The 14,193-nt window shown below is 42.8% G+C and overlaps 1 protein-coding gene across 1 annotated transcript; it reads right to left on the reverse strand.

The window, feature by feature from the left end:
• Nucleotides 1–1,356: 1,356 nt before the first annotated feature.
• On the reverse strand, nucleotides 1,357–5,727 carry klf4 (Kruppel-like factor 4). The gene is made up of 5 exons (XM_035141635.2): nucleotides 5,400–5,727; nucleotides 5,164–5,275; nucleotides 3,637–4,543; nucleotides 2,857–3,027; nucleotides 1,357–2,497 (listed from the first exon to the last, which is right to left on the reverse strand). The coding sequence occupies exons 1-5, from the start codon at nucleotides 5,402–5,404 to the stop codon at nucleotides 2,322–2,324; spliced, it is 1,371 nt and encodes a 456-aa protein (XP_034997526.1). The 5' UTR covers nucleotides 5,405–5,727; the 3' UTR covers nucleotides 1,357–2,321.
• Between the last annotated feature and the right edge of the window lie 8,466 nt (nucleotides 5,728–14,193).

Raw genomic sequence — 14,193 nt, forward strand, 5'->3', positions numbered from 1 at the left:
CCAATATTTTGGTGTTCTTACCCCACAGTTTTTAGTAAATTGGATTATTTTTCAAGGAACCTTAAGAGCAGTTTCCACAAGGAGTGTGTTTAATACTGATTTGACCTATAGGGGGCAACATAGACCATGGCATTTTCCTTAAGTCAATAATACCAAGCTCTGTTTGCCATCCTGAAGATGTGTTGACTTGAATAACACAAACTGGGTCAAATTCTCAAACTTTAACAACATTTGAATAAATTTGTGAAAGGTTTAAATAGATACACATATTAATATCACTGCAAACACAAACTCTTCTGTCATTTGACTCTTCTACTATAAATAGGATGTAAATTATTCTCTTTCTGCTGGTTTTTATTCTTGTTTAATTTAGTTGCTAGTATATCACCTCGCAAAACATGCAATTACGTTAATTTGAATAGATAAAGTTATAGATGTCACCACACTTTATAGTCAAAATATATATAAATGAATTCAGAACTAACCCTTTATCCTATCATACACTCCCATTTTTAAAAAATAAAATTGGAAGGGTATAAGGAAAAGCAAGAAGGACGTTAACTTAAAAAGAAAAGATTAACATTTTTGTACAAGTTAACGATGTTTGCAGTATATATATCTTAAAAGATAAATTTAAAGATGTGCAAATATCTAAATGTTAATAACAATATAACTTATATTACTCTGGCTTTCTTTTGGTTACAAGTTGATCTTTCAGTTGTTAAGTGCACATTAAACACACAGCAGAACTTAATGTATGTAATTTCTATATTATAATATAACCACACAACTTTGCTGTAACTCAATACATGTAGATAAATACAGTATGCACATACCCTGCAAATAATGATGCATTGTGATAATAATCATTCAGCAGAAACATATCAAGCCACTATCTCACTGCAGCATCTTCACAGGTTTCATTCATATTGTGCTCCCTGAGCTTAGTGCCAGTCAGATCTGGTGTCACCGTTGAATGTCAGCCGGGAACTCAGTTGTCCTCCCCATTCTTCCCGGTGACAGGTGGAAAGAGAAACCCATGGAAACAGGACATTGAAGGAGTGTATTTTCTGAAAATCTTTTTTTAACGGCAACATTGTGTTCGTTTGCCCCGCGGCAATCTCGTGATTATCAGGGGGATATTCTGTGTGAGCTGGCTGTGAGCTATCGGTGCCATTTAAACGTGCTTCTCCATTACACAAGCAGGGAAATATACAATTACTAAAACTAAAACTAACTTATCATGCATGTCATTTCTATGCAGCTAATGTTGTTTATTTCATGGCGTTAACATGTGTGTTTGTTTGCTTTCGTTGCAATGAAGTGAAAAATAATGGCATAGACTCATAAAAGGGTATAAAGAACATCTTTGTTTTCTTATTTCAAATACATTTTATTTTACTATACTGTAAAATACAAAAACAATAACAAAGCAATTTTATTTACAAATGTACAAAATTCAAGATTATATTACATATTTAGGCTATAAACAAAAAAATCTTTGTTCAGAGTTACTCATTCCATACAAAAATATGAACGTCTCATATAAATTATTGCACTTTGCAATTGCAGTGCATTGAAGATTGCCATCACCGTTTCAAAAGTGAAGTGTTCACCTGATTTATGTCAGATTGTGGAAGAGGTTTCCGAGAAACGCACAAACAACAATATGGCACTTTTTCATAGTTTTCACCTATTTGTATATTTTTCCTTTTATCTTTGGTACCTTTTTTTTCTTTAAAGAAAACCTTCTCCAGAGTCACTGAGCACCATTCTGTATAAATTAACATTGTACCTGAAATTAATGGCATTGCAGGTGAAATGTGTATATAAATATAGATGTATTTATTAATACAGTATTTAGAACAGTGTGTAGCTGATCCTATAAATGGCATGTTGCTGGTAGAAGGCCTCTGATGATGTGTGTCAGCTGCTTCTGGCTTCCCTGACTAAAGAATACATTTCCAGTTAAAAGTCGTTGGCACCTGGTCCTTCCAAGTTTTGTCGGTTAAATAAGACAAATTCCAGTTTGGTCCCTTTCGTAGGCTTTAACAACCCTGGCTGAGAGGTCTCGTTGAGTCACCGGCACAACGTGAGAAGACGGGATCAGTCTTGAGAGAAATTCTAGGCTGTTATAGGCGAGTAATGGTCTTTGCCGTGAACACCACAGCTTGTCCTGTTGCTTGACAATAGCTTGAGGAAAATTTAAGGTTTTTAAAAAAGTGTAGGTCACAAGTCTGTTGGGTTTGTGCCAATGTTTTTCTTTTTCTTTTTCAGGAGCCTTCATCCATCGCCATCCAGTCTGCTCCGCCAACCGGGTCTCATAGGTGTCTCTTCATATGCAGAGCCAGGTGGTCTGACCTCGAGAAGGCCCGGTCGCACTTCTGACACTGAAACGGCCGGTGGCCCGTGTGCTTCCTGTAATGGCGCGTGAGCTCGTCCGAACGTGCAAACTTCCAGCCGCAGCCCTCCCAGTCGCAGTGGTAAGGCTTCTCCCCTTTGATGGAAACACAATACACACATGGAGCGGTTAACACCGGCCCTGAGGTTAAACTGGCCCAACCCCTCCCCACCTCCAGGAGGAAAAAGAGGTCCATCCTGTCCTGCAGCTCGTGTATAGATCAGTATCAACCTGTTTCACTCCACCTGCTCAACAACTCCCCCCTCACCCACCCCACACCAATCTAACCCCCGTGCAACAGACAAGGTTGTTTGACTATTTAGCTCTGAACAAATAAAACAGCACGAATGAATTAAAGCTGTGCTAGAGAGCTCTCCTACATTAAAACTATATCTTCATGTGACAATTTAAAACAAGAAAGATAGATGACAGAACGTGAACATGCAGTTACATACCAGTGTGTGTGCGGTGATGTGCTTTGAGGTGGGAGCTCTTTGTGTATGTTTTCCCACAGCCAACGTAGTCACACGTGTGCGTGGCGACTCTCTTCCTCGGCCAGGAGCGCCTGCCGCGTTTTGGCTTTGGTTCCTCCGGCAAGCAGTCCCCACTGGAGATCATGAGGGGGTCTGTGGGGGTCAAAAGATCACGGACAAGGTCAATATTCTACCTGATCATACAGAGAAATTATGTCAGTTATAACACGGTGGAATAAGATTCCGATTTTTGACTTTCATGAAAGGCAGGTTACATTTTATGTTTTGGAGCTTTGCTGAGGAGAGAACTTACTGAATGCACCTTTAAGATGCTTTAGAAAACAGCAGCTTTCTTCTTAAACAACCAAATTACCTTGTAACTTCATAGCACTATTGTGTAAAAAGGCATAAAAGTGGCATAACCAAGAAGAACAACACACAAGTGACATTTTGTGTCTTTAAGCAATGAAGGCAACACTGACCTAATGAAAATTAAATACAAATTATCTTTATGTGGCCTTGTCTTTATGGTGACAAGAGGATTTTCTGTCCAATGCCATTGGATGCAGGTTTTTAACATCTTTATGGTCTCATTGTATTGGTTATAATTAAAGACCTTCAGGTTGTATAAGATGTCCCTGTTACTCTGCTTTATATGTATCTGTTCATTTTCTTTCACTTTTCTTCTAACAAAATCCTATTCTGTAGCCCCATTAGATTAAGAGAAAGTACAGAAAGTAAAAAAGGGAAACGTGCCCTCACCTTGGTACTGCATGGAGGATTGCTGAGGGTACGAGGTGTAGCCCTGTGGGGAGCTATGGTGGTATCCCTGGGGAGGTAGAGGGATCTGAGAGTGGGGATGCCCCAACACCTGGTGCTCCCGGCTCAGAGGATGGTCTGGGGAGACGGATGAGGATGAGGATAACCTGCCTCCCGTCATGGGCCGCCCTCCGCCGGGGAACCCGTGTAGGTCCAAGTGGCTGGGGCGCTGCTGCTGGCCCCCTCTGCCATGAGAGTTTACCCCAGCCATGTGGAGGTCAATTGGCTGTGAGATGGTGCAGTTGCCGGGGTTCTCCTGCTTTATCCTGTGGCATATAAAGGATGGCGAGACACGCGGAGGAGTTGGGTCGGACACGGCGCTGACACAGGCCTTGCTCACGGTCAGGCCTTGGCTGTACTCTCCCATGTCTAATGTTGTCTTGACCACGAACTTGCCATGGAGGCTAGTGGGGTGCAGGTACGCCGGGTCCAACTCCGGCCTCATCAGCTCCGCCACGAAGCCTCCAGAGGGCGAAACATCACTGATGTCTGGGATGGTGTAGAGCAGCTCACTGGAATTGCCCTGAGGGGAGGGGAGAGGGTAAGAAGAGGAGAAGGAGCCTGGGGAGGGAGACGAGGCCTGGCCAGAGGAGCAGGCCATGGTCTCCTCCTGCTGTTGTTGCTGCTGCTGCTGCTGCTGTTGTTGTTGCTGTTGTTGCTGTTGTTGCTGCTGCTGAAGAATGGAGTTGGACAGTATAAAATCATAGTCCAAGTCCAGGTCTAGCTCTATGTCTTTTTTGGACATGCTGGGGCTTGTTGTGCTGGTGGCAGTGGGATGGTCTGGGTTGGTGCAGTTGCTTCCGGTTGGAACGCTGGGTCTCTTAAGATGGGACAACTCCTCCTTCCATCTCTAGAGGAAAGTTACAGAGGCGTTAATGACTGAACTACTGTTATTGTTTATAAGCCACAGACAGTAGTCAAGGAAATAACATTTGAGTTTGTCCTGCCTACTTAAAAATCACAGCTTCCTCTAAATAGTTAAAGATATCTGATAAAAAAAAGAGAGATTACTGCTTCAAGGAGGAAGGAACCTGGATCTATACTCTATAGGGGGATTATATTGCCAGCTCAGCTACAGAGGTAGGTCTCTTTGGCACTCCTTAGAATACAGATTTGTCGTATTCAAACAAACCTGCATTGTAAAGCACTAGGAGTGGCATCTAGCAGGTAAATAACACTTGTCCTGAAAGCGAACCATGTAGAAAATTCATCAGGAGTGTCTTGCAACAGCCTTTTACAACAGTCAACCACTTATTGTGACTGTGCGACAGGATGTTTTCTCTGCAGACGTTAACCCTAATGGATAAGGTTGTGTAAACCGGTGCACGCCCCAGCAGAGCGTGCATGTGTCAAGCCCTGAACGTGCACATAACAACACAGGAAAAACAGCTCCACTACAGGCTACACAAACCGGCTGGTGAGGATGATGCGCCACCGCTTTTACGCACGAAAATAAGGGGCTATACTCACTGAATTGGCACTTCCTATGGATTTGCTCTTGACGGAGGGGCCGCTGGCAAACGTGGATATGGAGGGTAGAAGCGTTCCACCTAAAGCCATCTCGACGTCATTGGGAGGTTGCCTGAAATTGAAAATAGAGAAATATGGTAAATCCTCGTGGAGTGGAGCGATCCTGGCGCAGCAGAGCGCGCGGTCCGTGAGTGAGAAATGTTGTGCGATATAAAAGTTTCTCCAGGTCCCCGCACCTCATCAGTGAGAATCTGGATGTGGAGTCCCGTCCTCGGTGTCACCTTGCGGGCTACGTGGTTAAATATCCCCCGGGCGTAAAAGTTTCTGCTCCGTGCGCCTCCGCGTCTCAAACCAGGATCCAGGACATGTTGCAATTGATGGGCGCGCCGGGCAGCCGCCGCCAGACACACGGACTTATGAACGCTGAAGTATTTCTCTTTTTAATTATAATATTTTAATGGGAAGACAGAGAGGCGACGGACCGGGAGAGGGGGAATCCCTCGCGCCTGTTGCCATGCATGGAACCGGCAGCCTGAACTGAGACAACCGCGTGAGAGAGGTATCCTTAAATCACTGGAGATGGACCAGTCTGCGCACTGGACACGCCCACGTCGCCCCGGCAACCAGCGAGAAAAAACATCACGTGGGGGGGAGAGGCTGTGGGGGGAGAGAGAGAGAGAGAGCGAGAGAAAAAGAGGGAGAGAAAAAGAGAGGGAGAGTGTGTGAGAGTAAGAGAGAGGTTTGTTTGTATTCATAGCAACGGCACCTTTCCTCACTGTTATTCCTGAGAAAATATGGGTGAAGGAGCGCATCTCTTCTCAGCGCCTGACGTGGGAATAACTCTTGACTTTTATTTCATTATGTCTGCAGGGGTCACCTGCAGACACCTGGGTGGGAATAACAACCCTTTATTAGTCTATGTGTTATCTGCAGCAGTGGGAGAAGTAAATATCAGGACAAAATACTTTAGTACAAGTGCCTACAAGAGTAAAAGCATGGCCGGATGAATCCTTTTAGGGGGCCCAGGACCAGTCGTATATTGTTGGACACCAATATGCCCCCTGTATCTAAATATTAAGTGGTAACTTTAAATGTCAACTAAATGTAGTAGAGTAACACGTTGATTATTTAAATGGATAGAAGTTTGCAACAGTAGTTGATTAAATTTATATTAATTAGAAATATTTAACTCAAAATTTTGCTTATGTACAGAACCTGAGGGAAATGTGCTTCAAAGCTTTCCAGCATAGATGAGCTACCACTGAAATGTGACACCGAGAGGGTGATTAATTATTTATCCAATAATAACACGTATTCACTTCTTATTGCTCAACCTGTTTCACAATACATACTGTAAGTGGATTTGGTTTCAAATGAAGATGAAATGCAAGATTTTTTTTTACCACATAGGTTGTCTATGTGGAATTATGCAAAGCATTATGGGCACTCCCATGTCGGGTTTAAAATTACATCTCTGCATTGCAATAAGAGCAGCCAACCTACAACACACGCACGCACCCACAAGGCAATGTTTAATTTCTCTTTAGCTGAAGTAGCCTGACATACTGTATAACACTGTATGTACTGTATGTACATATATATATAACGTAAACTTGCAAATTCTCAAAGATGATTATAGGCTTAAACAATTGCGGATGGGATTCATAGGAAATCCCAGAGGAAATGTTCACACTGAGCTTGTGTGTCTAAGTTTCAGAGTTATGTTTCTTTAAAAAAGAGATGTTTGGGATGACAAGTTATTTTTTTGCAAGCAGCTGTAATTAAGTCTCTCTTTGTCAAACAATATTTATTGGCTTTTCATGCAAATCTTGGATGCTGCCAAACAAGTCCAGCACATACCAGAAAAAACAACACACCACGTGCAGCCATGAAAACACTGTTTGGCAAATAAAATACCTGGGAACACTACCTTTCTGAGAACAGCTCACCCTTGAGTTTGAGTTGGGTTCAGGCCGTGTTTGCTCAGAGGTAGCGAGCTAACACAAACCTCTCTATCCAAGATAATTAGACACATTGACTCAAGAGTTCAGTGCGAGAGCAAACAAAGCTCTTGCTGCTGATCCTGCTGCATCAGGATCTTGTCCGTTAGGCAAGTCAACAAACACGGCGTCACTCCAACAGGACACATCGAGTGGCAGCGTCTGCTGGTGTCTTCATTCACAGGTGGAAGTTGAATGGATGCTTTTGGTTGATCAAACATTAGCTAGGAGAATATAGGCTTACGTGACATGGGAACTTTGCAAATAGAAATCGCATCCTGTTGGGCAACCCATGATTTATTGTTCAATTATTGTTAACAGTGAGATATTTAATAGGCTTTGTTTCCAAACAGTTATTATGTGTGATGTCTTCAACTCAGCTCTGCTATTGCATGGTGCGGAGTGACGGCCCGAAACCTGCAGTGTTTGCGCTACGTGTCTTGCTCTGGAAGACCTGCTTCCTACAGCAGGTATTAACACAATGGAAGCTGTGTCATTATAGCCATATTCTTTATGATGGAAGAGAATAGTTTTGAAAATGATCCGATAAACAAAAGGTTTGACTCTGACAGCTGAGGAGCTCTGCATCACAATAATGACAGAGCAAGCAGGGATAGAGGGAAGAGATAAAGGAAGAGAACATGACACCACTGTGAGCTTTTCCTGACACAATTAAGTCATGGTGATTTAGTAAGTCACACCACACATATGTTGATGTGCGGGATATGTTAATGCAGCGTTTTCATGAAGGCAGGGCCTGGAATATAAACGAGCAAACTGCACTATCCCCCCCCCCACAGTGATTCATTTAATCTGTAATGCAATTCCAGATATCGTAATTACATTAAAGGCATTGGCGACGTATCACCGAGAACCGGATGTGGAGAGACTGAGGTAATGTTGTTGTATTAGCAACGATAACTGCTGAGTGCTAACGTGAGACTTCAGAAGGGTCATACTTTCCTCTCATTAATGTCAACAAGTGTCCCGATGTTGTTTCTCCGGGCTCTCATGAGTGCAGATCAAGTTTGGATGTCAAGACACCGACCCCGAAGAAGCACCTTCAAAAACAATGTTTTAAAACATGACCTCAGGTGTTGTGCTTGGCTGCGCCGCGAGTTTTTCGACCTTTAGTGTTTTTCAAACAGCCACGGCTACAGCTGGCACGATCTGTGGTTTTGCTGATATTCAAATCGAGATCAAACACAGTTGATAATCGAGTCACATAGTCGTGAACATTGATATTATGTAAATAGAGTGCGAATTGCCCAATAACTCGGCTGCACAACTCCTCAATGTTTTGGATTCCCTCTCTCGGTGAGCCTGTGACTGACATGGTTTCCACCGGTGTGCCTCAAGTCAAGTCCCCCTCCTGGAACGCACCCAAGTGAATATGAGCACCAGCAAATCATAACTCCAGATATTGAGGTTTTCAGTGCTCTCTTCCAGATGCTGTTCAGTAATTAAAAAATAGCTTTCATTCTTTCCTTAACTCTTGAAAGCGGAGTCAAGCTTTTTTTTTAACTCTCAGCGCTGAACTCCTCTCCCCTCCACTTCACATTAGCTCTAATACAATTAGATTGTATATGTAGGAACTTTACATCTGTTTATTTTTTCACCCGTTGCAAAGCCAAAGATCCTTTGAGCAGCTCAGGCAGCACAGCGCCGACTACAGGGCCTGAAAGTCACGATCGGTCCCCGTGGCACTGCATGTTCTAAGACCTCAATGTTTTTAGTTTGGAGTCGTCATTCCCTGTCTCAAATTGAATTAGAAGACTTCACTGGTACTGAACAAAAAGAGCACATCACATTTCATTGTGTCATTGCATGATGATGATGTGCATGACTTAACTCATAAGCTACCATTCAGGCATGACGAATTCATCAGAAACAACGATGAATGCCATACTATTGATCAGGGATTTGAAAAAACGAGTGCAGTTCTAAACGTGTCTGTTTGTAATGGGCTGTTTCTTTGGCCTGTGGTGACGCTGGTTGCAGTTTTCTCTCTGAAACTGTCAAAGTGACCTGGAGTAATTGAATTGCGTCAAGTAAAGACCAGCCGTGGGACTCAGTCCACAGAACAGCCACCGCTGCTGCACAAAGAGCTATTCACCTGTCAAAGTTCAGTGAAGCTCGACTCACTACGCTGAACCCTGAACTGGAGAACCAGTTGTTGTGAACACGCTGTTGTCGTGAGCGTCACTTCCGATGAAGAGTCCCAGAACATATTGATCGTATGGCACACAATTCAACACTGCACTTCTTTTGGCCCTTAACAATACACATGCTAAGTGTGAAGCTGATGAGATTAGCAGTCCTCGAGATAAACAAGCCACATACAGACAGACTGACTGACAGACAATCTATCTTGCGATGTAAAAAACAAACATAAAAAGAAAATCCTGGATCCACATCAAAATGTAAATGATGGGTTCTTTCTTGGCCCATGTCCCACCAAGTTCTGTGGAACTCTGCTCAGCAGTTTCTGACAAACAGACATGGGGTGAAAACAAAACCTCAGATCAGCTGTTCTGGAATGAGCCACTACACTCACTCAACTTTTTAGTTTATAATAAAACCAAGACGCTTTGTGATATAAAACCACCTGATGGATCCAGAACTGATGTTCATCTCAACACACAGTTCACCACAACAGCAACAGCAAATATGATTTGTAGGAAATGTATTTGGGACCGGTGTAATGAGGATATGTTGGTAATTCACAGATTTGGCAAATCACAAACTAATAATAATAAAAAATATTATAACAATTCAAATTTACAAGGTTACGAAGTGCTGTACATGACAAAAAAAAGATAAAGTCTTTGCTATAAAGAGTCAAATACACCGACTCTGAATGTATGAATCAAAACTTCACAAACAATGTGTTTCCATACAGAATAGTAGATCTTGGAGAACAATATCCACCACAGCAATACTGGACTATATCATTTATGTCTTGTCGATGACGGTTGAACAAGATACCAGACCAGACCAATTTATCTTCAAGAACCTCTTGAAACATTTATCTGTGGGAGCACCTCCTCTCCTGACACCTTCAACACCATTTAACCTGCCTAACCAACTCTTACTGTGCACTGTCAGTTCAGTGCTTGACCTGAACTCCTGCACACACAGTCCTAGAAACGACATGTTGTACTTTTACTGTACTAAAGCTTTAGTGCTGTGTTGTTTAAGGAATGATCGTGCCCTGGTTTAATACAGTAAGCATGTTTACGTACATTTTTACCAAAACCACAATTTCTCCCTAACTTTAACCAAAGCGCCTTTGTTGCCTAAACCTCACCACAGACGGGACTCATGCATGCGAACCCCAGGGTCTGGCGTTGCTGATGATTTAAACACCCACCCTACTTGCAAATTCACTGCCGTTAATAATTTTATTGCTTAATTTATTCAAAAACACATTGTCTCTGAACATCATCCAGCTGGTGGTTACATTTCCTACAAAACAAATTTGCTGTTGCAGTTTAGTTGTGCGTAAACAGGGTCGCACAGTGTTAGAAATTGTTAGTTTTTAGTACAAAATGATTGTGTATTTGTTTTCCATAGGGCTGCTTGACAGGGACTGCAGTGTGATGTTATGCATATGGATGAGTTCTGAGTCAGTGCAGTTTGTTTGGACAATGACGGCCAAGCCTTTATAGCTGGACAGGCCAGGCTGGGATGAAACCAACCAACCAACACGGAGCTCTAACCACGTCATATAGTGTGGTGGTGGGTTTCCACTGGGGTAGGAAAATGTGATTGAGGGACAGGGTGGTGGTCGTGGTCATGTTACGGTTCCTGTGTTAAGTGAAAGGGGTTCATAGGTGGAAGCGGAGAGAAGGAGAAGTCGGCGAGAAGGAGACCGAGAGGAGAGGAGAGAGAGCGAGCTCCTGCCGGGCGGCAGGCTGTCCAGCCTTTGCCTGCCCTGGGATTCCTCAGCAGCCTTAAATATGCCAGTTATTTTTAACCAGCGACGTAACAGAGCCCAGCGCCGGCCCCCTCTGTTACAATATTTCCTTTCTGTCAGGAGGGGAAATGGATGGGAGCCACACTTCCTGGTCACATGATGCAAGGGAGGCAGACGAATTAGAGATGTACAGGAGGGGAAGTGGGGAAGAGCAAATGCAGGGAGGAGAGGGTACCCACACCAGCCCACATATTCACTCAGCACCTCCTTCCTCCAAAGTTTAACCCCCTCGGCCACATGAGGCCTCAGATGAGTCAGTTTGCTTCAATCTGATACTCGGACCTGAGTCGGGACCTGAGCGGAGGTTGGTGTTCGTGAGCTTTGGAGGAAATGAGAGAGTGCGCGCAGCACATCGGCAGACTGGAGGGGTGGGGGGAGGTGCCCTGTGACGTCAGGCCCGGGACCCGCCAGGATTAGAAGCCTCTAAAAAGAAAAGGCCTGGGACTGGTTCGCCAGAGCTGGAGAGAATGTGTTTCTCTGTCTGTCTGACACGGGAGAATCAGGGACTTCCCATGAGCTCAACTTGTTGACATACAGAGAACTTGGACTGGTTTATGTCTCAGTCTACACTAACCTCACGACACCAGCAAAATGAATACCAGTCTCACGTCATAAACTGTAATGTGTGACTGGTTTATGTTGTTTCACATCCTCTGTGGACAGGTCAGTTAAATGGATCAGCATGGAGAATATGTCGGCCGTAATTACCTCCGCCAAGGAGTGTTCACCCTTGTCCGCTTGTTTGTTAGTTAGCAGGATTACGCAAAATCTATTGGACGGATTAACACGAAACTCGATGGAAGGTTGCGATACGGGTCAGGAAAAGAAATGTATTAATCTGGATCAGGAGGCAGATCCAATAAATTTTGATCACTTTCTTTAACATTGCATGATAAGTTGTATTCTAGACATTTTCACTGATTTCCCAGGGAATAATTCATCTTTAGGGGACTGATAAGTGTGTGTTATTTGGTGCAGCTTTACTGAATTTAAGGGGAATGTTTGTGCTCTAGTGTCATTCTAGTTTAGTTTGGTTTGGTTAACTTGTGTTTGAAATGTGGTATGAAAACCTTTAATCTAGTTATAAATTTAGTTTCCCCCCTTTTTGCTACGAATGTTATTTTTTTCAGTTTTGTGTGTCATATGCACCCATTGTCTTGAGTTATTTTAGGGGACTGGTTAAAGTTAACCCAGTGCTGTTACCCAATTCTGACTCAGTGATTTTTAGTGTAGGGATTAAAACACTCATTGTGCTGCATTGTTGTGAAACAAGCTGTGGTTGACCGAAAATGAGGGATTCACATTCTGGGATGATACAGATCTTTTTTCGTTCTATGATACAACAAAGGGTAAATCCACAGAATATGAAATACTACTCTTGCGAACAATTACATTATCTTGAAATCAATCCAACCTTTGTTTAGTGTAAAGGTTTAGGCATGGAAAAAAATCCAAAACTTGGCATAGTGTATGAGCTGAGCATCACCGGACCCCCTCAGCCGGATTTTTAATGCTGTGTACTTATTGTTTATTCAAGTGTGCCTCACTGTCCAAACCGAGCCATCTGCACAAACAAGGCAGTGTCCCTAGTAAAATAGATGCTACATATAATATTTATCCCCAGGATGTTGACGTAATGCAAACACATAAATTATGCCGCTTCAAAAATGGGTCATCTAAAGTTGAATACCATTAGTTGTCAATAGGAGACAATGAACTAAACTTTAAAGAGGCTGATCCATCTGTTGCTGAACTGGATGGAATGGAAATGAAATAGAAATCAAAGAAAATGTAAAAACAAAAAAATACCCATTCACCATGTTAAAGAAAGTTAAAAAATAAATACTCCTGGATCCCCCTCCTGATCCGGAACCACACCAAAATGTAATGGGTTCTTCCCTGACTCATACCACATCATCCCAACAAATATCGTGGTACTCCATCCACTAGTTTTTCAGTAATCCTGTTACTTTACAAACAAAGGCAAATGAAAACATAATCTCTCCTTGGTAGAAGTAATAATCAAAGAAATCATGATAACATGTGGCGAGTGAAAAACATTCAAGCAGGGCCTGACTTATGAGGATTTAGCATGTTGGACATTTACAGAACATTTTTCCATATAGTTCTGCTAATCAGCAACTTGATATGACCCAAAGCGTTCGCCATGAAGAAGTAGTTATCTTTCTTAAATTGTTTCCATTTTATTTTTGCCCACCCCTGTATCTGTGGCTCATAAAGCATTTTCCAGATGAATACGAGCTATATAGAACAATCTAATTTAAAACGAAGCCCTTCAGTCACATTTGTGCCATAAAAGCTAAGTGCACGGGCTGTCACTAAACCAAGACCACATCTTTAAAGTGTTAGAGAGGTTCCTATAGAAACATACAAGTATTAAACTTTTTTATTTCTGCGTTTGAGTCTGAAACAGACCCCTGGTGCACAGCAATTACAGCAATCACCAGCGTTCTTAAACCTAAGAGTGCTCTGGCATTGATTCAGAGGGAGCTAATAGGTTGTCTCTCCTCTCGATGCACTGCTGTTAAACCGTGGCTGTCAGATTTTCACAAACACTTGATTAAATCTTTATGTTTCACGAGGCACATTGGAATTCGAGATGCGATGCGATCAGGGCTCAGTGGTTCAGCGACATACACGTGTATAGCCTAAGAGTTGGTGATTTACAGGACTTTGAGCCTTGTACCGTTGCACTTTAAAATGTAAGCATCTGTAACGTGAACGTGGAGCTCTCCAACTGATTTAAACAAAGCCTTTAAATGAATACAGTTAAATCTATCGACACATTCTCCGCTGATGATCTCCAAACTGGCTTAAACTCAACACCAATGAGCGCAGGTCTGCAGATAAGGTGTTTGGCATTCTAAACTTTCAAAATTCATCTGGTAATTGATGTCAGATTGCAGGGTAGTATAGGCCTCTGCGTTCCTGAGAAGGTGTGGACTCTCCTGTTTTCCCCGTGGGAGCGCTTGGGAATGTGTGTCACCTTTTCCACGGATCACCGTTTTTCAGGCCATGGACTGACTTTGA

The sequence above is a fragment of the Hippoglossus stenolepis genome, chromosome 18 (assembly GCF_022539355.2).
Source record: "Hippoglossus stenolepis isolate QCI-W04-F060 chromosome 18, HSTE1.2, whole genome shotgun sequence".
Taxonomy (NCBI): domain Eukaryota; kingdom Metazoa; phylum Chordata; class Actinopteri; order Pleuronectiformes; family Pleuronectidae; genus Hippoglossus; species Hippoglossus stenolepis.

What these genes read in the sequence shown, in the direction of transcription:
- klf4 (XM_035141635.2), bottom strand. An exon ending in CCATAGGAAGTGCCAATTCA is followed by an intron (nt 4,544 to 5,163) that starts GTGAGTATAGCC and finishes ACTTTCCTCTAG; the next exon opens with AGATGGAAGGAGGAGTTGTC. An exon ending in ACATCACCGCACACACACTG is followed by an intron (nt 2,498 to 2,856) that starts GTATGTAACTGC and finishes TTTCCATCAAAG; the next exon opens with GGGAGAAGCCTTACCACTGC.